Below are 22,277 nucleotides of genomic sequence, written 5' to 3'. Positions count from 1 at the left end.
CTAGCGCAGGCAAGGCAGGCACCTTACCTCCAGCGCCACCGCCCGGCCCCCTTTTATTTATTTTTTAATATTTTTTATTTATTTAAACATCTTGATTACATATATGGTTGTGATTAGGTTTCAGTCATGTTAAGAACACCCCCTTCACCAGTGCAACATTCCCACCACCAATGTCCCAAATCTCCCTCCATCCACCCACCCCCACCTGTACTCCAGGCAGGCTTTCCAGTTCCCTCATTCATGAAATGAAACATGAGTTTGATGAAGGGGGCTGTCACCTTCCCTCAGGGATGCAAGCTCCTTGCAACACCCAGACTGGTCTCCCTACATCCCTCGCTCAGACCGGACTAGAAACACCCATTGTTCCGTGGTCCTCACCAAAACCTGGGAACTTGGTCCTGTGCTGTCCTGCCCTGGCTTTGCACTAAGGGATCACTACTGGCTGGCTCAGGGGACCATATAGGATGCTGAGGATCAACCATATAGGATGCCCCACTCCTGGTCTCAGGCCTGGTCACAATACTCTCTCCTGCTTAACTTTCACCCCAAGAATCAGCGTTTCCCACTGTCTGCAGTGCCACAACTCCTCTGCCAGCCAAGCAGCCCTTCACACACACACCCAGTCTCCTCTCCATGCTAGGGATCCCGCCACCCCACGCACACACACAGCTCAGCACACAGCCAACTCTTGCCAGAGCCGAGATTCCTTTGATAAAACATCAGTAAATATTTCGGAGGGTTTCCCCGGGACTGTCAGGACAAGCACAGCTTCTCTCACTGGTCAGCCACCAGCATGTCCTTGGCTGTCCCCAGACCCTGGACACATCTGTTCAGACCAAAGGCATGTGCTGGCATCAAGGGCAGCCCCAGGCTGTCTGTGGTGACCAAAGTCATGGGATCTCCAGAGGCAGTGGTGCCCCTGTTCTCTGCCCACACACCTCCCCCAGGTATGTTCTCTGCGCCTTGGAGAAATGGTGCAGAGGGCTCAGGCAGGCTCTGCAGAGGTGCGGAAGGAAGCAAGGACAGCTGCAGAGCAGAAGAGACAGACAGGGATGCGGACCAGCCGAATCCCACACCTAGGGTTGTCCTTCCATCTGACTTGCCAGGAAAGAACCGTGCTTTCAGGGTTCACAATCAAAATCCCATCACTTCCTCAGGCAGCACCCCTCCTAATGTATCTTCATTAGCAGCCTCGTGTTCCAGCTAACCAGTGAGACATTTGGGGGTCAAAATGATCTGGTCCTGCCCTACTCATGCCTCTTGGGGACATCTCCAAAGCCTCAGACATTTTGATTTCCCTTAATGCTAGAGGTTTAATTTCCAATATACTTTTTCTACCCAAGACAAGGAAAAGGTAAAGGCTTCCTACATAGTTATCATTTGATTTTCCAGTTCCCTTCGTGCAAAATTCAAGATCCACCCAACACGCCAACGCACACGTGTGTCCGTCCCTTAGAAACATGTCAGAGCAATGTAACATTGCAATGACCTCTGCCAACAATCCCGCAGCCTCAGAGGTAACCAGGCTCTGTGAAGCTCCACTAAACTGTAGGAAGGTGGGAAGCACCCACAGAAGTTTGCAGAAGGACCACGAGAAGAAAACTATAGACCCAGGTGCAGTTTCTTCTCATAAGCGTTCCTCCCACTTATTGCCATCCAGGAAAGGTTTACATGCAGCTTTTCTCTAGCGCAGAAAATTGCGGCAGAAAATTCAGGCATTAAAAAAAAAATAATAACCCTTTGGGGAAACTCCATGCAGAAGAAGTCAATGACAAATGTTTCCCATGCGGTGAAGAGAGCTTTTGCTCCAGGGATATGGCCCTGGTGTCCCTGAGCCCTGCCAGGGGGGAGACACCAGGACCAAAGTTTGCAGACCGGGTTATTTTTGCAGAGCCAGCTCACAAGGTGAGCAGGAACATGAGCAGCTACCAGAGCAGGATACCAGAGGGAGTCACTGCGGACTCTCAGCCACCGGCTCAGCTCAGCAAGTAAGTTGACCCTTCAATGCCAAAGCTCCATGAAATTGTGCCAAGGACACTCACAGAGGGCCTGCCGCTTCCCCTCCAGGTGCCTCGTTCCCTCACAAAGCTCAACTTTCCAGGACAGTCACCTCCTTTGGAGGATAATGCAATTCCACCCAGAACAGAACGTGCCACCCAGAGGAACGAATCCCACACGCAGAGAACCTTTCCAAGTCCCAGTCCCAGCCATGACACTCCCTCTCGGCCAGGGCCAGCCCGACCTGCTCCAGCTCCAGCGGCAGGAGAGTCCCCCAGAGCAAGCTTGACTTACAGCACTTGATAAAATGATAATGAGACATCTTCCCTTCTCAGGCGGCAAGCCGGGCTCGGGCTTCAGCATTCTCTTCTGCTCTTGCTCTACCAGGCCCTGCAGAGGCATTCCCGGGGACCCCTCCTCAGGGGCCCGCTGTCCCGGGGAGGCGGGGAGGGGAGGCTGCGTTCCATGATGCTGTGTAAAACGTCCGCAGCTGCTTCTCCTCCTGCAGCTGGAGTTCCCCGAGCCTGTCCTTGGCTCTCGGGCACCTCCCCTGCCTGCACACGTGCTGTGGAGTAAGTGCCCCTGATTGACAGGCCTTCTGTGCCACCACCCCAGGATGCCAGGGCTGGAATTGGCGCGGGGAGCCAGGGGCAGGCAGGCAGGCAGCCGGAGGCGTGCTGCAGTGCGGGAACTCCTCGCCTGCCTTCTAATGGCTTTGCAAGAGCTTTGCACAGGGCTGCAAACTCACTGGTGAGGGGGCTGGAGGGAGGCGAGCAAGGGAAGGAAGGGGCGAGGCTGGCTCTCTTGCCAGCTCAGAAGGATCAGCAGCAGCCCAGGGCTGCTGAGTCCTCTCGGGGTGGCACAGCCTGATTATTTTGAGATGCCACTAGTTGCTGTGAGAATAGGAAATTGGCCTCTCAAAATAGCCTTCACTCCCTCCCCATCAGATCTTTGAATCTGCCGCTGGTAAGGAAAAAAAAATTACCTTCTATTTTATGGTGCCTCTTTCTGGGATTCTTGGCAGGGGACAGAATGTAAATCTCTCTCTCTCTCTCTCTCTCTCTCTCTCTCTCTCTCTCTCTCTCTCTCTCTCTCTCTCTCTCTCTCTCTCTCTCACACACACACACACACACACACACATACATACATACACACACACACACACACACACACACACACACACACTCATGCACACACAAGCGTGGGTTTGCAGTGCTTTGCAAATTCCGGCTTCTGCCACCGCTGCAGACTACAAAGAGTGGCAGAGCTCAGGCTGATGGACAAAATCTGAGCACATTACACTGGAGTCCCGTAGAGGAGAGCTGATCTCCGTGCTCCCTGCAAACGCAGCGGCCGTGGCCAGCTCAGCCTGGAGACGCCACATGGGCAGAATTCACCTTGCTAAGGCGACTGAATCATGTATGACATCCCTGAGTGTTTACTTGCAAACAGACACGTTTTGATGAGGGAGTTTCCCTGAGCCTGTGCCAATGAAGTCTAGGAATGGTTTCCATTGGGTTCCCTTCACCTTCCATTGCGGAAGAAAGTGGAAGGTTCCAAGTTCGCTAACTGAGCCAAACTTGAAGACCAGCAGTACCTTTTGCTCAAAGGCAGAGATCGCAGACTCCAGCCCAAGAAACTGGGATAACTGGGGAGGGGCAGAGATGAAGGACACGTTCAAGGTCCACATCAGAAGGGCCAGAGTTCAGATCCACCTGAAACAGCTCCAGTTCGGGCCAGTACTCATCTCTCCACCCTTGACTTCCTGCCCTTCAATACGCAAGGGATCATCCATTCTTCACCGTCCTCGGAAGGGGAAGGTGAGAGACACCAGAGTCCAGTTTAGCCAATGGGTCTCTCATCAAAATCACTCTTTCCAGTGACAAAGAACAACTCTAGTTCTATGATAACGTTAGAGTTCGAGTGGACACCCACGTCGGCATTGAGAGTCAAAGACCACCTCCGATAATGCAAGGTGTAAAAGAAAGTTTATTCTACTAGTCGAGGTCCAAGTCTCATCCAACCAAGGGGGTCTTGACAAGGACCCCGAAGCAAAATCTTAGCCATTTTATATAAACATCACACGCATTAACAGCATGAGCCTTTCATTGGTTAATACAAACAGTTCAACCTTTACAACATACATGATTGGCCTATAACTTTCATCACAGACACGATTGGCTTTTTATAATTTGTACACAAAGCACATTATTTCTTAGCGCTGAAGTATCTCTGACTCAATTTTGGTTGTCAAGGGGGCCTTATCAGGTGGAAAATTCCAGATCCACCTAATTCCTCTATCCCAACAGAATAGGGAGGGTTTCGACATCCCTGCATTTATTCTTATTTCCAAGTCAACTCCCTCCACCTTGGCTCAGAGTGGAAGCTCTAGCTCTACACTGGCTGCCAGGAGGAAAGCCTTTCTTTGCATAATGTATGACTGAGTCAGGAAGATGTGACTCTCTCTGAAGTGCTCCTTCAGGAGAAGAGTGTCCTGTAGACAGACTTCACAGACCAGGACAATCCCAGTCCCATGGAGTCCTCAGAGCATCACTGAATGTGGTCCTGGTGACCCCCAGTGGTACCCAATCCTTTGGCTCTGCACTGACCACTTGTCCTGTGGCCTGACAATGGCCCCTGGGTCCCCTGAGCACTGCTTAGGGAGTACTTCTCCTACCCTCAGGAAAAACTTGGATTTGTTGATGTTTTTAATAGTGAATGTTTTACCATAATCCCGTTCAACAAATTCCCTGAGATCAGCGAGTTCTATGACAGTTTGCTCTTTAGCTTTGAAGGGGTGGGGGTGTTTGTTTGTTCTGGGTCACCCGTAGAGTGCTCCAGGAGTACTCATGACTCTGGGAAGTGTCTGATGCTAAAACTCAAGCCTCCTTCATACAGGAAATGTGCCCTCCACTGAACCATTTTTCTGGTCCCCGTACAAGGCATGTTCCTCCTTGAACCAGTTCTCTGGCCATGTTCCCTCTTTACTTTTTGTAGTTATAGTTTTTATTGTCCTGTGGGTACCTTGGATACAATACTTCAACCCCCACAAATACCCAAGACCCCACGTTCACCCTGTCACTTCTAGTCTTCCCCTTCCTGCCCCCATCCTTCATTATTGGATTCAAACTCTTGGCCTTGGAATACAAAATTGAGCATTTACCATCTGCTATTTAGGACATTACAAAAGACCCTTACAAGACTCCAAGAAACACCTAAGTAAAGAGACAATACTAAAAGACCATAAATTTGAGCCTGGCACATCTATGACTTCAGTGGCTCACACCCTCGTCTTAAAAGAAGGTTCCCTAAGACCCCACTGGGGATCAACATCCCCTTTCCTCCCAGGGCCTTTTGCCAAGCGGATTCACTGTTCAATTCACCAAGTGTAACTTCCCGGCAAGTCTTAGTGTTTCCTGCAGGGAGTGCTGGGAGGTGAGCTGCCCTCTTGGCCTCCAAATACCAGGCTAGTACCCACAGGGCAGAGTTTTGTGGAGGTGGCAGCCAGAGCCCAAATGAGCCCAGTTAGCATCAAGTTACTGAACAGGTTCTAAGAGATGTTATTTCTGGCTTCAGTAAAATACATAGAACTTGTGATACCTGACTTAGGACCCCTGTTCCAGATTCTGGGGGTCCTCTCATCTCTGTCAGCCAGTGATCCCCTGCTCCAAACACTGAAACAATTTTGTGTGACCTCAGAGAAGCACCCCTGGCTCTCAGCGGCATCAAACAAAAAACCTCTCTCTACAGGAGGGACGAACGCTGTGGGAAGATCATTTTGGTTCTATTTACTTCACTCTCTGCAAGACAGAAAATTACCCAAGGGTCCCATTCACATGTGGAATACAAAGGAGTCAAGGGAAGGAAGGAACTAGCAAAACCAAGGGCAGAGAATCTAGATACAGTGAAAAGTATTAGAGGGGATAGGAAGGGTGTGAGAAGTGGAAGAGGGTCTTTTGGGGGCTGCAACGACCCTGGAACTTGGGGAGGGGTGCAGTGAATCCTATCCGCATAGTAGAGAGACTCATAGAAGTCCCTGGCATGCTAATATGTTGTAAGATAATAATGAATCCAAGTCGAAGAGATGGCACAGGAAGTTGGGCACTTGCATGGCACAAGACTGATCCCAGTTTTATTCCCAACACTATTGATGGTTCCCAAGTACCATCAGGAGTAAATGCTGACTACAGAGACACAAATTAGCCCTGAATACAGTAAACTGTATCCCCCAAACAAAAAAAAAAAGATAAAAAATTAAAAGAATTGTAATTTCCAGCCTCTTTAATAATACATTAAAAATCTCTGGATATCTACCCATTGATAATATTTTTTGTGAACCTGGTTTATTAAATATAACACTGTTTTTGAGGATTGTGGCAAAAACTACTTATACTGAATTATATTTATTTTTATCTCTTAATCCATTTTTGCAGAATATGATCAATGAACACCAAGTTAAATCTATGCATTTAAAAGTTGTTTTTCATTATTATCAAATGATGCATTAATAAAACACATATATTTTTGTATCTTTAAGAGTTATTAAAACAAAATACTATTTTCACCGACTGTCACATGCTATTTCAAAAGAAATTTGGAATAATACATAAATTCCTTTTTATTCATTTATACACCCAACAGCTGCTCACTATTCACACAGTTTTTGATGAAAACACGTGATTTTTTTCCTTTTAAATGTTAGCATCATTATACACCAGATTTTAAAAATAAGGTTGAATTATTTCCCTGCCAAAAAAAGCGAAAAGAAACAAGAAACTGGAATGATTCTAGTGACAGACAAGCATGTAAAATTACACTTTTGTTTATTATTAACTTTAATTAAAAGTGAGATATATGTGGTCCACAGCTTGAAAATAGAAATTTGGGGAGCTTGGGGTGGTGAATTGAGCTAAACTCCATTTAGATCCCTATCTGGAGGAGAATGCCACACTTTCACAGACAATCCTTTAGCCTAAGTGTTCTGAGTTTTCTCCCTTTATTACATTTTGGAATCAAAACACAAGATTGCAAACACTCCTGGTTTCTTAGGGTTCATATTCATAGTGGGATACCACAAAAATCCCACAGGAGTTAGAGATCATACACAATCTTCCTCCAATGCCAATTCAAGCTCTGTAGAGATATCCTTATTTATTTTTCCAATTTCTCTTTTATTGAGGTTCTGCGACTATACTTTCCAATACTGCACATATAATCCTCCCCCCAAACTCCCACGAGTGTACTCACCTCCCTCCACAAAGGGCCCCCTGTCCCTCTCTTTCAAACTTTCCCACATCACCCCCAACAGCCTTTGGGGTCACTACTTCTGCCTTTGGCCCTTTGTTGCTACCTCACGCTCTTTAAGTCAAGAAACATCTTTACCTTTTTACTAGGACAAGTTAGGTCTTAAAAATCTAGATTTTCAATGAAGCAAAATCAACACAAAGTTTGGGGACTTTGGAATCCACAGGTGACCCCACCTAATGGCTAATGACTAAATTTACAGTCACAATTACCAAATGCTTTGGGTAAGGTGGTATGAAGATGTTACGTTCCTATAGTGATACTGTGATCAATAATTTGGGAGTCCATTCCTGGTGGTCACAGAGAAAATAAAGACCCAAGTTGTTAAGAAGAAATTGAAATTAAAAAAACCTCAGCTCTTGAGATTGAGAATCATACTCACTGCTCATGCCGCAAGGGTCTAAGAGCAGGATCAAACCAGCCTTGACTGACTCATCGAAACCATCCTGGGTGAGGAGAATGTAACCAACCACAACCAAGTTCACAGCCAGACAACAGCACCTCAAGGACACCAGTCAGTCCAGCCTGGAGGTAAGCATTGCTCTGAGATTCAGGACTCAATAGGACCAAACACTGGTAGCCCCTACCTCACATGATCACTACCAAGACAAACAGACACTTAGCTGAGATGCAGCCACTGTAGTTTGAAGAAAGGAGTGAATTTACAATAGAGCAGGAGCTCATGTGAACTGTCCTCCCCTACATCAGTGAGGAGTGCTTTCCCACCTAGACCAAGGCTTGGTCACTAACAGTAGTTATGAAATAAAAAACTGAAACACACACAATGTATTGTACTTGGGGCTAATCCCTAGCAGTGCTCAATGATCACTCCCCATGGGGCTCAGAGAATCCTATGGGATGCCAGAAAATAAACTTGGGCCCAGCTATATGCAAAACAAGTGCCCTCTCTGCTGCATCAATTTCTTCAACCCCAAGCACTTAAAAAAAAAAAATCAATATTTACACCAGTATTTTCACAGAACAGCAATGTAAAGAAAATACACCTTCCAAATTACTCTCCAGAAGATTGAAAATTGCTCCGTATGCAATGCAAAAGGGAATAAGATAATAGCGAGCATGTATGTGCAATGAGGTAGAGAGAGACAAGCATGTTTTTATAGAGACAGAAAAAGAGAGAAATCTATACACACAGCAGGTCTGTGACATATTCTAATTGCCCCATGAGGGCCTCTGGCTTCTCAGTTTCCTTTTATGATTATTTTCCCCCACTCAAGACAGAGTGATCTGAATTCTAAACCAGATCTCTTATATTGGTACTTCGGCAAAGAATATTTCTAATTTATCTACTCAAACTCCACTTGCATGTCACAACACTTTGAAGTCTCATGGGCAGGAATCCCAACTCTCTGGGACGGGAGCGTTTTCTGACACCGTTTCACCATGTTTGGAGTTCGGCCTTGAGCAAGAGTCGGTGACAAATGAGAAATGAAAGCTCTTAGTTGACATTTCATCTACATCTGTGTGCTGGAGTCATTAACATCTATGCTTGGCTGAGAATTATCAGCCTTTGTGTTTTGATCAACCTGAGCAAGTCAACAGCCTTCTGTAACTAGTGGGATAGAATGTGCATGCAATTCAGTTTATAAGTTGGATCTCAGGACCAGGAGGAGCAGAATTAGAGACTTAGCAAAGTCACTGAGTGTGAAATCATCAGTCATGTGTTCCACAATCCCCGGTCTTGGGTAGACAAGAGACGCAGGTCCGGCAATGCACACATGGTTGGGAAGAAACAGCAGGCCAGAAACTCACAACCGCAAGCTGTTCACCCACAAGCCAGTCGCTCCACCCACATGGAACCACAAGCCAAGATGGCAGCTTCCACACTAGGGCCTCTGAAGCATAGGACTCTCCCTCATTTTTTTTTTTCCTCATTCAAGGGCTCTACCACTAACCTGTGGTGATATAATTTTAAAGAGGTGGACTGTTGATGGAAAAAAAAAACTTTCTAGAATGAAGGGAAAGGTTCGTATTTAGAACTGAAGAGATGGTCACACTAAAATATAAATACCTGCACACATAAATTATAAATACTTGCACATATAAGGTCAAAATAAAATATAAATAACCAGCAACATTTAAGTTTACTGAACTGCAGGTCTGGGTGTGGGAATGGGAGATTTATCGTGTGTTTTTATCACACCATACTTGGACCTGTGAGAATACACGGTAAATATTTGTGGATAAGTTAGGAAGCAGCAGATGGTGGGCTCTGAACTGAGGTTCCCTTCTCCAAAGTGCTCCTGGCCAGTCTCACAGAAGCAGCACTTCCAGAGGAGGAGAGGGGAAAGAGAGGAGATCACCTTTGAAATGTCTCTTGTTTTAAATGAGGGAAATACCTGAAAGCCCTGGATGATCTGGAATATCCTGACCCCGTTCTCTTATAATACCAAAGCTTTGTAGCTGCTTTGCTCCTTCTTCGTCAAATCTAACTTTCAGAAGCACAATCAGCAAACATGCTGCAAACTCCAGCGAGGGAAAGAATGAAGACAAATCCTTGGGTGTTTTTCTACATAAGCATCTCTGGAAACAGGGTCCCATTTCTGTATTTCCAGTATTTTCTGGGAAGAATGTCAAGTCCAGAGAGAGAACACAATTTCCCAGCATAGCCATGTGTCAACACTATCATAGAAAGCTAAAAATTATTCCCATGTAACCTCCTCAAAGAATATGTCCCACTGCTTTCTTTTTTTACTATATCTTTATTTAAGCAACATGATTACAAACATGTTTGTAGGTAGGTTTCAGTCATAAAAAAAAAATACAACCCCCTTCCACCAGTGCAACCTTTTCCACCACCAATGCTTCTCATCTCCCTCTTCCCCCTCACCCAATCCCTGCCTGTGTTTGACACAGGCATTCTACTTCTCTCACTCACTACCATTGTCATGATAGTTGTTAGTGTACTTATTTTTCTAACTGAATTCACCACTCTTTGTTGTTAGCTCCATACTGTGAGCCTGTCCTTCCAGCCCTAATTTCTATTGTCTCTGTATGATTACCAGGATGTCTTTTATTTATCTTAAATACCTCAGATGAGTGAGACTATTCTGTGTCTATCTCTCTCCCTCTGACTTATTTCATTCAGCATAATAGTTTCCATGTCCACTCATGTATAGGAAAATTTCATGACTTCATTTCTCCTGATGGCTGCATAATATTCCATTGTGTATATGTACCACAGTTTGTTTAGCCACTCATCTGTTGTTGGGCATCTGGGTTGTTTCCAGATTCTGGCTATTGTAAATACCACTGCAATGAATATAAACATGCAGAAGGCATTTTTGGTACTGTTTTTGTGTTCCTAGGGTATATCCCTAGGGATGATATAGCTAAATCATATTAAGAGCTTAATTTCCAGTTTATTGAGGAATCTCTCCTATTGTTTCCAGAATCTTAATCTTTAACCAGACTCAGTTTTCCAAACTATACACTTGAGTTTATAGATTTAAACCAAGTATATGATCTCCCTTCTTCCTTTCATCCTGTGAGCACTGTCTCACATCCATAGGGCCAGTGCTCTACCCTGCCTCAGCACCTCTGCCTTAGAGCCCTGCCCTCTTTTCACCTTGAAGACTTCACTGGCTGCACTCTTGTTTAATTCCAAGACCACATTCACAGAACACATAAGTCTGGGTGTCTTTTTTCCATCAGAAAAGAGGGGGGGATGCAATTAACAGAGGAGCAAGAACATGAGACCAGCATCACTTTTGAACGACCCATATTTCATGTCCCTGGTCTGGAAAAAGGAGCTCAGAATGAAGCTGAAAAATAAAGGATTTTAGCTCTCTCTCTCTCTCTCTTTTCTCACTCCTCTCTCTCTCACTCTCACACACTCTCTCTGCCTTTGTTCTTCTCTCCATTCACATGTTTACTTTTGGAGGTGGGGTCCTTTCCTCTGAGTCCCCTCTGGAAGTTTTGGGGCTCCTTATATCAATCATTTGATACCCAGTTGATGCATTAGCTGTGATGTTTTCCACAAAGGCAGGTGGGCAAAGACTGTTCTTATTGGACATCTTAATCCAATCAATGAATTTAGCACAGACAGAATATGAAGCCAGTGAAAGGTACTGGGATCTTCAAAGGAAAGTCTTGATTTTATCCACTGTGGATGGGAAAGCCACTGGATTCAGCCTCTATGGAAAGCGACACAAAGATCTATCCAAAAAAGTCAGTGGTAGAATTACCAAATGGCCCACCAAAAAAGCCACTTCTTGGCATCTCTACCCAACGCTAAAACTTTAATTGGGAAGAACATATGCACACCTTTGTTCACTGCACCCACAACAATAGCCAAGATTGTTCACTGCATTCAGAACAATAGAAACAACCAAATGCCCAACTACAGAGGAAGGGATTGAGAAGTTGTGGTGTTCAGTTCCGGGTAGGAAGCTTGCCACAGCTAGTGGAACAGTGCAGTTAGGGCAGAGAAGGGACCACTTGACAATGAGAGGCGGGAATGATCACTCTAGATAAGAACTGAGTGCTGAATGGAGATAAAAGATAGGCTGGGAACCCTTTCATTAACAATAGTGCAAAGCACAGTGTCTAAAAGGGGGAAAGGAGAGGAAGGGTGAAAAAAGTGTGTGTGTGTGTGTGTGTGTGTGTGTGTGAGAGAGAGAGAGAGAGAGAGAGAGAGAGAGAGAGGGAGAGAGAGAGAGAGTGAGAGAGAATTGTAACTCTTTGAAACTCAATCATGAACAACTTCGTGAAGTTGGTTTTTATTTTTTTATTTTTATATTTTGTTTTTTGGATCACACCTAGCAGTACTCAGGGGTTACTCCTGGCTCTATGCTCAGAAATTGCCCTCACCAGGCTTGGGAGAACATATGGGATGCATTTAAGGCAAACACCCTGCCTCCATGCTATCTCTCCTGCCCAGAACTTGGTTTTTAAATAAAAGGAAAATAAGAGCTAAAAAGCAAAGAAGTTGGGGCAGGGGTGATTGCACAGCGGTAGGGCATTTGCCTTGCAGGTGGCTGACCAGGGACAGACCTGGATTCCATCCCCAGCATCCCATAAGTTCCCTCAAGCCTGCCAGGAGTGATTTCTGAGCACAGAGCCAGGAGTAATCCCTGAGCGCTTCTGGGTGTGGCCCAAGCCCCCCAAAAGCAAAGAGTGATGTACACACACACACACACACACACACACACACACACACACACGCACGCACTCATGCACAAAATGGACTACTCTGCAGTGCTAAGAAAGAACAATATTGTTCCATTTGCAGCAATGTGAATCAAACTAAAGGATCTCATGACATGTAAAGTCAGGTAGCATGAAAGGGCAGATCCAACGATTCTTTCCCATATATGGGGCCGTACAGCTACACAGCAAAGCAGCAACCAAGATGCAAAGACAGCATAATGAGTTAGGGCATGGTGAGGGAAAGAGAAGGGGACCTGGTGGCAGGGCGCTGATACACAGTGATGGGTATTAGACTATGCGCAAAGGAAAGCACCATTCATAGTATTATAAAGCAAGGATTAAAAAATCAATTAAAAACTATTTTTAGGGCTGGAGCTATAGCTCCAGCAGTAGGGTGTTTGCCTCGCATGTGGCTGTGGCCAACTGGGATCGACCTATGTTCAATCCCCAGCATCCCATTTGATCCCCTGAGCCTTCCAGGAGTGATTTCTGAGCACAGAACCAGGAGTAACCCCTGAGCACCACCAAGTGTGGCCCAAAAAGCAGAAAAAAAAAGTGGGGGGAGGAGGAGAGGAGAAGAGATGTAGTCAAACCCAAGGAGGACAGTCAGGGAGGGGGTAGGCTTATGACTTTAACAGGGAGTCATCTAATGGACTGTCCGATAACCTAGATGACCAGGCTCTGCAGGGTCTGGACCCAAAAATGAATCATCTCAGCAGCCTCTTCTACATTTATGGACCATCTCTAAAATGTGATAAAGACACAGCACCTGTCTTTTGTTCAAGTTGTATCAAGTGTATCAAGTGGAGAGGGCTTTGCCTGTCCACCCCAAACCCATATTAGAAGACCCCTCCCCTCTATAATGTGGGCACTCCCGTGCTTCCTTCCCCTCTCCTTCATCCCAGTCTCTTCTTGAACACCCTCTTGAACACTGTCACCTGCTCTCCCTTTCATGCACCACTAAATGGAACGTGAGAGGTTGGCAGCCAGAGGCCACTTCTGCTACGTGCCCCTTGCTGATTTCTGTGGCAAGTGCCATGCCTGAAAACCACAGCGTGGGCCAAGGCATCAATGTCAGCTCTGCCCAACACACTGAGACCCCTTAGCTGCCTGGTCTTATCCAGGACACAGCTTCCTTTGCCAGATGATGTGGTGGGGTGAAAGTTCACACGGGACTTTTGTGGGGCTAACTCACAGGTGGCACGTGTGTTTTCATGTTTTCAACAACGACTAATCATGAACTCGGATCATGGACCAGCAGCCAACATTATTTGATTTCAGTTCTTTAAATGGCCTGGAAAAATTAAAAAAAAAAAAAAAAAAAAAAGCTTTCCTCCTTTGGGAATCTCTACAGAGTGGAGTATTCACATTTTACAAGGCTCTGGGTGAGGCAGATGGTAAAACATAAAAGTTGTTCTCATTTTAAATTGAACTGAATCCAATCCGCGCTGCCTGTCATTTCCCTTGTAGCTCCAAATTAATTTCTTTCTCATTTGTGGCACTGCGACTTACAACTTGGAATTTTTAAAAAGGATCTGTTGGATCTGCTGACTAGAAGCTTCTCTGGGGTTCTCTTGTCTCTTTCCTTCCTCTTATTCTTTTTGGGAGATGTTGGGCAACACTTGGTGGCACTCAGGGGTTACTCCTAGCTTTGTGCTCAGAAATTGTTTCTGGTGGGTTCTGGGGACCTTATGGGATGCTAGGAATAGAACCTGGCTTTGTCTTGGGTCGGCCACATGCAAGGTGTACAAGGCAAATACCTTACCACTGTGCTATCACTCCGGCCACCCCTGCCTCTTATTCTAAATCTGGATTAGAAGCCCCCTCCCTCCGTGTACTTTACTCATGTCCTGCACCCCAAATTTCTGCAATGCCGAGCCCCAGGTAATAAGCCTGAACCAACTACTCACAGCCACCAGGTCTTTCCTGCTGTGGACATGCTGATTGGTGAGTTTCAAATTTTGTCTAAGTTTTCCAATTCAGACAAAAGATCAACATGGTTGCCAAAGATGTTGGTGATACCTTTGGGGTTCTTTAATTGTTCAAACTCAAAGACGAACTCATCATTCCTGCCACAGCTCTTGTGCCAGGCAGGGCTGCCCTCAGAGCTGATATCAAAAGCCATGAGTGAAATTTCTCTTATTGCAACCTCTGGGTTTGATGTACAGGCCTGCATGTGCTTATCTAAAGAGGGAAATGTTTCCTCTTTTATGTTACTGTGGAGAGGAACTGTGACAAAAGGCAGCTCCGGTGTGCCAGGATTGCTGCCAAGGAAGTGGGAGATGCGACCCTAAGTTTGTATATCAGCTCTGTGTGGAGTTGGAAGGCAGCCCCGGGAGTGAGTCTACATTTCTAGGCTTCTCTGCCTACCAGTCCAGTCCCCACTGCCCAATAGAGAGCTCTCTCTCTTTCTCTCTCTCTTTCTCTCTCTTTCACTCACATTGTCTTTCTTTCACACACAATATTTCACTCTCACTTACACAGACATGCTTCCTGCTTTATGTTTTGAAATTGCTTGGAATTTGGGGACCACACCTGACTGACTTGCTCAGGGCTAGCTCCCAGCTCTGTGCTCAGAAATCACTCCTGGTGGACCTAATGCAGAGCCAGCATCAAACCCAGGTCGACTGTGTGCAAAGCGGAAGTCTTATGGGCATCACTGTTTGTGTCTGCAGCTAATGAGCCCAGGTTAAACCCACCCTCCAGCTCCGTTTTTCTGTCACCTCTGATTTCTCCTCCTTCCTCCTCCAAGGCGCCTGGTTCCTGGCAGAAGTGTTCCAGGTACACGCTGAGCTGAGCTGGCCTGGATACAAGAGCCTTGAAAGCAAGTGGAGCAGATCAGGAATGAAGGGAGCTGTTCTAGGGGGTACAGTAGGATGGGGCTGAGCCGAGGTTCACTCCCCTGAGTAGAGACTTACTTGGCCATGACTTCGGTGCCTCCTACACACTCGGCCACAGATGTGCCCACATGATGAATTAGAGAAGCCAGAGACTAACACTGGGCCCACACACTAACAGGTGTGGCTCTAGCAGATGTGGGGAAAGTTCTTCCAAGAAAGGCAGTGCATCAGTGTGAGACCCTGGGTGCAGAAACCAGGTCCTCGGAGCAGAGAAGGACCATAATGTCCAATGTTCTTCACCATGCCATGTTTCCTGCCACTAATGTCCCCATTTCCCTCCTTCTGCCTGCCTCTATGGCCGAGTCTGGGGATTTCATTAGAAATCAGATTATAAGGAGAAGGACTGCTTGAAACAGCTGATCTAAGGAGCATAAAGTCAAAGGAGGGAAAAACAAATGAAACAAGTAAAAGGTGTGAGGGTTAGGGTTTAAGGAGGAAGGTCTCCTCTGAAGGGGGGGATTAGAACTCGGGGAATACAGGGTTAACTTAGCCCCAGAGCTCCCTCTTCTGGGAGCTCGGAGAGTGACCCACTTAGCATAGTGCTTGCGTGTATGTGCGAGAGAGAGAGAGAGAAAGAGAGAGAAGGAGAGAGAGAGAGAGAGAGAGAGAGAGAGAGAGAGAGGGAGAGGAGAGGAGAGAGGAGAGAGAGAGGGGAGGAGAGAGAGAGAGAGAGAGAGAGAGGAGGAGAGAGAGGAGAGAGGAGAGAGAGAGGGAGGAGAGGAGAGAGAGAGAGGGAGAGAGGAGAGAGAGAGGAGAGAGAGGAGAGAGAGGAGAGAGAGGAGAGGGAGGAGGAGAGAGAGAGGAGAGAGAGGAGAGAGAGAGAGGAGGAGGAGAGAGAGAAGGAGAGAGAGAGGGAGAGAGAGAGGGGAGAAAGAGAGGGGGAGAGAGAGAGTACTATTGGGCAGTAAAAATGGGACCAGCAGGTAGAGAAGTCTAGAAATGTAGAATCTCTCCCAGGGCTGCCTTCCAACTCCACAGACTTTGTATACAACCTGGGGGGGGGGTGTCACATCCTCCCTTCCTTAGCCCTAGCAGCAATCCTGACACACCAGAGTGGTCTTTTGTCACAGTTATTCTCCTCAGTTCTCGGCAGCCACCAGGATGTATCCACGGGGAAATATGACAAAGCAGAGTGGGCAGGACAGGCCAAGAGTTCGGTGCTGGACAAGGTCAGTCTCCTAGACACACTCGTAGCCTCTGGGGCTCTGAGCACCCACTGGTCTGTGTGAGGATCAGTGACAGGGCTGAGATGAAAGCCCAGAGGCTGGGCAGATTATTTCCTGGACAGCCGGGAATGCCAAGGGGCCAGAACCCAGGCAGCAGGGCCAAGTTCTGTGCTGTGTCCAAACACTCACAGAAGGACCTGGTGGCGGACACTTTCTTGGCAGTGAGAAGTCAAGAGGCTGGCGGGGCCCTCGGGAGCACCCCTGGGGGCCAAGAGCTCAAGCTTTTGCTTCAAGGGCCCTTGGGTTCCATTCTGGCTCTCACTGAGTGCATGTTGGCTTAGAAGCCCAGATGTGTCTATTAATCACTGACATGACCTTCAACAAGGGTGCAATAGCTATACCTAACCAGAATCATGCCAGGACCAGCCGCCAATACCCCAAGGTCCCTTTCCCCCACACCTTTAGAGCTGTGACCTCCTGTGATCACCTATGGTCTCCGCATATGACTATCCAATCCGGAAGTTCTCAGTCTGTCCCCCACTCTGGTTTCTTCTGTCCTGGGCCTCCTTTTGTTCCCATGTATGCAACTTTCACCTGGGCCCCCTTGGAATGACTAGGGTCATCAGAGGGCCTGAGCACCTACAGTGAGAGGTGCTAGTTGAATGGTTTGCTTCATTTTTTTTCCCTTTTCTTTCTATATTACTCTGCACATGAGCACAGCCATCAGGCATTTGTCTCGTCCTTTCTCATTCACTTCCCTTTTGAGAACGTCCTACCTCAGTTTTATCCAAACTGCAGCAAAGGGCCAGATTCTGTCCTGCATCCTGACTGTAATATTTCAGGCCGTATCTTTCTCCATTTGTATGATTCTGGGAGCTAGGAATCCTGTCAAATCTTGGCTCTCATCAGTGAAAGGAATAGATGGTCTTCCACATCTGACACTGAAGGGTTATTTTTGTTTTGGGGGTGAAATGTTGGGTCAAATGGTCATTCTTTTCTGGTTTGGGGGATAGTTCCACTATTCCAGAACCATTTTCCCAAGCATGACATCCACCACACAGCCACTCTCCCTCAACCCTTTCCACTAATCGCTGACCTAGAAAGAAGAAACCTTGTTTTTTCGGAAACAAAAACAAACAAGCAAGCACCAATGAACTTCAGAGCCAGGTTCAAGATAGCAACAAAGAGCCCAGCTTTCTCCTGGATGTTAAATGTATGCCCATCACCTTGTTGATTGGGCAGCATTCATGCGATACACCTAATATTCTGGGAGGTGAATAAAGTGCAGAAAGAAAAGATGAGTTATAATTTCTCCAAGCCTGTGAGAAAATCTCACAGGAGAAATATCTCAGGTCCAGGGAATAAAACGAAAGGCTGGGGCACAGGCCCTGCCCATAAAGCCCCAAGGCCAGTCGTTGCCTATAATAAAACGTTGTCAGGTTCCCACAGAACAATGATGGGCTGAGGCCTTGTCCTCCTCAGAGGAGATCATGTGGGTGGAGTGGTGTTTGCTGAAGCTGCACCCCACTGAAAAACACTTCAAAATCACTCCCTGTGGGTCAGATTGCCCTGGAGTGCTAGCAGCAGCTCCTGCCTGGCTAAAGAAAGGTCCAGTCTTCCAGGGAACAACTTCCAGTTCATAGATCAAAATTCACCACCAGGTCATCCTGAACCTGGGCCTTTATTCCTCACTGCTCAAGTGAAGAGGGAAAAGGTGTGGTTCAAGGTCTCTGAGAGGAGATGGGCAGCTCCCTCCTGTGAAGACAGTGTCTCCTGTCCCCTCACAAGACCCATCAGCCCCACATCACACACATTACACTAAGCTAAACACATAGGGCACCTCGTTCTCACCACACCACAGTGTAACACACCAGACATGTATGATACCAACCACGCACCAGATAGGGCCACACCACAGACATTTATATGTAAACGTATCACACACATACACCGCATTTCCTCAAAGATTTGTTATTCCTCTCTCCGAAAGGGAGAAGTTCTCAAAGGTTCCGTGAAAGCACGGAAGCCAGGAGAAGCTTTGCCCTTTCTCTCAGCTGTGTCCCCCTCAAAGGCAGGACCTTTGCCAACTTTGCTTGAAGAGACAAAATTCAGAGCCAAACCAAAGGCCATTTCACTTCTTTTCATTTGAGACTTCAAAGTAGGTCATTTTCACTGTAAAGAGGACCAGGAGGAGACGAAGAAACAGTCAACAGGCAGACAAAGGCCCCACAACGCTCTGACTTAAAACCCAAACAATCTGTCCTCCAGCACATTGTGCAGATTGTTGGGAAACCGGTCATGAAGTTGGCTGTGTTGCCAGGTTTCCTTCACGTCACTCTGAAAAGCCACTGACCCGAAGCTGAAAACATAGCAAAGGGCCTAGCGCCTCAGAAAGGAAGGAGACCTTAACCGCTTAGGAACCTGAGCACACGACTAGAAAGAAAGGGTTCTTGGGAGCAAAGAGTTTCTTTACAAGCCACTTCCAACAACTTTTTCAAATCCTGGAAATTCTGCTTTTATGTTCAGGAAAAAAGGGCCCCTGACAATGAGCCACAGTTCCTGGAAGATGGTGGATTTTTATTCCTCCTGCATCATTATTTTCTGGGCCACAGGAAGCAAGCTCATTGCAGGGTGACCGCTGACACACTCGGTGTAGCCTCCAGCTTGTTCCAGCTCCAAGTATTAAGGTTCTGACCCTGTCGGAACACAGGTCCACCTTGAGAGCCGTGCAACTCTGAGCTCTGGAAAAACTGTTTCTCTAATTCAGCACCAGGGAGCAGTGGGTCTGGCCAGGTCTGGCGCCAACTGACCCTGCCACATTTTCTGTCTCTTTCTATCTTCCAATAGATTCCAAAGACAAAATCCCCTAGAAGGCTCAGGATTTTCTGCTGGTTGGGAAAATATATAATACTTTAAAATGCAATGTTTGCGTTATTTCTTAGCAAGCATTGGAGGAAAAGATGCAATGTGGACCTGGGTGGCTTTTGAATAATGATTTTCAAATACCCAAATGTTTCTCACTCAAGTGATTGAAGCTACCTGATCATTGTAAAAGCAAATAATATAGCTATGAAATACTTAAAAATATTAAAAAAATTAAACACAATAAAGACATGTAAGAATGGAGGTAAAGGAATAACCTGTAGAATGAAATGAAGGATATCTGGATTTGGGGAGTTCATCTGTGGTATTTTTAAACACTCGTTCAAAGGATTTATAGTATAAAATACTATGTGGAATAATTTCTTCTGACCCCATTTTTTTCAGCATGATTCCAGAAAACATTTGGTAATAACTTCCTGTTTTAAAAATTGGTTAGATACATTTTCTGGTTAGTAGAAAGTGTAAGAAGAAAAAAAAAGGGCCAGATATGCATCTTAGCAATAACGCACATGTAGGAAGAAAGAAAGGAGGGATGGAGGAAAGGAAGGAGGGATGGAAAATGGGAGAGAAGGAAGGAGGCAAGAAGAAAGGAAGAAGGGAAAGAAAGGGAAGCAAGGAGAGATGGAAGGAAGGATGAAAGGGGAAGGAATAAATGGGGGAAAGAAGGAATGGGGAATGAAGGAGAGAAGGAAGAAAGCAAGAATGGGAAGGAGGGAGGAAGGGAGAGAGGAAGGAAGGAAAGAAGGAAGGAAGGAAGGAAGGAAGGAAGGAAGGAAGGAAGGAAGGAAGGAAGGAAGGAAGGAGAAGAAATGAAGAGAGCAGAAGGTGTCACTACATACAGTCAACCCTGAAACCACCTTGAAGAACATACCTGAATAATATATTAGCGTTGCATTCTCTGGGAGAATGGAGATGATTCTCTATTAGCATTTGCCTTGTTGTCGCTGTGACTGCTAACTAAATTAATAACAATGGATAATACATTTCCCTGCCTGTGCTCCAGGGGGTAGGTGAGCTCCTAGAGAAATATAGGACTCTCAGGAGCCTGGAAAATAAATATATTCACAAAAGCACCCGGAGCTAATACATTGAGAAATACAGCCTCACTCAAGGCGAGAAGACAAGCCAATCAGAAAACTTCCGGAAACAGTCATCAGGCTGGGGAGACCTATCACCCCAGCTATCCTGCAGGAATTGGAAAGGGGAAGAAGTCAGCATGTGGGTTACCAGAATTTACCAAAAACTCCCTCGGCCCAATCAGTAGACTTGCAAGGTCAAGGACTGTTGGAAGAACTTGCAGGAAGGGTCCCCTCAGTCAGACACAGAGCTGCCTGTACTTTTATTCTCTACCAACCCCTACAGCCCTTCCTGAGCCCCAGAAACCTCTCCCCAGCATTCTTCCCATGAGCAAGTAAGGAAGCTGGTCAAGGCCATTGCACGAGCCGTACCCAACCAAGGACAGGGCTGTTCACAGTGCTTGGACTCGAGCCAGGTTTCTCTCCCACCCCTTCATATCTAGGCTGCCACTGCCAGTCCCTGTGGCACAGAACAGAGTGTCCAGCCTCATTCTGACCATGCAACGTCTGGAAAGACACACACACACACACACACACACACAAACACACACACACACACACACACACACACACACACACACCAGTTCTCTCTTACCCCATCATGGGGTAAGCCCTCCCCAAACAGTCCATCCTGTGAAGCCCCACCCTGTGCCCAGTGGGTGGAGGTGGGTCTCTGGATTCAAGGATTGATCTCAGCCTCAGTCAAGACCATGTGGGTGGATTCTTCCCACCAGAATCTGTGTGTGAGTGAGTGACGCTCTGTGCAAAAGCCAGTTCGTCTCTCTCCTTCCTTTCCTCCCTCTTTCCCTTCTCTGGCCCTTTCCTGCCCTCTCTCCCTCTTTCTCCCACTTGCCCTCTCTCCCTCTCTATCCCTTTATCTCTCCCTCTCTTCATCTGTGTCTCTCACTCTACTTCCCTTTCTCTCCCTCATCCTCCCTCCCTCTCTCTCTCCCTTCAACTCCTCCCTCCCTCTCACCTCCCTCTCTATCTTTCTCTCTCCCTCCCTCTCTCTTTCCCTTCCTCCATCCCTCCTTCTTTCCCCTCCTTGGTTTTCCTCCCTGGTTTCTCTCTTGCTTTCGTTGATTTCTATAACTTTCTAGAACCCATGTCTGCACTGCACCTGCTACAGCCAGAGCATCTCTTCTGCTGGAAGAAGCCATTTGCAGGGTCTCAGAGTCCGCTACTTAACACGCCCAGGCAGTGATGAAAGCCTGCCAGTCTCTCTGGAGTCAGAAAACAGTCCCATTCATCAAAGTACACACCGGGGAACATACTTTCTCCAAGCAGGCAGGGGGGAGTGTAACCCACAGGACGTGAACGGCAGAGGACTTGGGGCTTGGACCCTTTTGCATGGGACTCTCTGGGACTCAGTGCAAATGCAGGTCCTACTCCAGGGCAGTCCTCCATCCCGGAGGTTGGGCTGTCCAGGGGAGGACAAAGAGGAACAAGCCATGGAGAGGATTCTTGGATTAACACCCATACCCTATGTAGAGAAGAGACAGCACAGGGTTAAACACTTGCCTTGCACACAGCCAAGTACAGTCTTTTGGGCAACACCGGAAGTGTTCTCTGAGCACCACCAAGGGCTTGGGTAGAGCCAGGAATAAGCCCTGAGCACTGCTGTGTGTGCCGCAAAACCGACATCAAAACATATTAAATACACACACATACATTATATCCTACTTCCAAGAACTGTTATCCACTCTGTTACTATCTGTATTTATTCAATTTGTTAAGAAGCAAATAAATGAAAGTGTTCGCTGCTGATCCCGACTGTTTCC

The 22,277-nt window shown here is 46.7% G+C and overlaps 1 protein-coding gene across 1 annotated transcript in view; it reads right to left on the bottom strand.

The window, feature by feature from the left end:
• The window catches only part of MYO16 (myosin XVI), a 296,697-nt gene extending 294,157 nt beyond the window's left edge, over nucleotides 1–2,540 (bottom strand). Inside the window, exon 1 of the mRNA XM_049778145.1 lies at nucleotides 2,293–2,540. Within this exon, the coding sequence (XP_049634102.1) occupies nucleotides 2,293–2,320 (28 nt within the window). The 5' untranslated portion in view covers nucleotides 2,321–2,540. The remainder of the gene's footprint in view (nucleotides 1–2,292) is intronic.
• Nucleotides 2,541–22,277: the final 19,737 nt, after the last annotated feature.

The sequence above is a fragment of the Suncus etruscus genome, chromosome 8 (genome assembly GCF_024139225.1).
Source record: "Suncus etruscus isolate mSunEtr1 chromosome 8, mSunEtr1.pri.cur, whole genome shotgun sequence".
Classification (NCBI taxonomy): Eukaryota; Metazoa; Chordata; class Mammalia; order Eulipotyphla; family Soricidae; genus Suncus; species Suncus etruscus.
The sequence above is the reverse complement of the archived record's forward strand: the minus strand, read 5'-3'. Positions and strand labels throughout refer to the sequence as shown.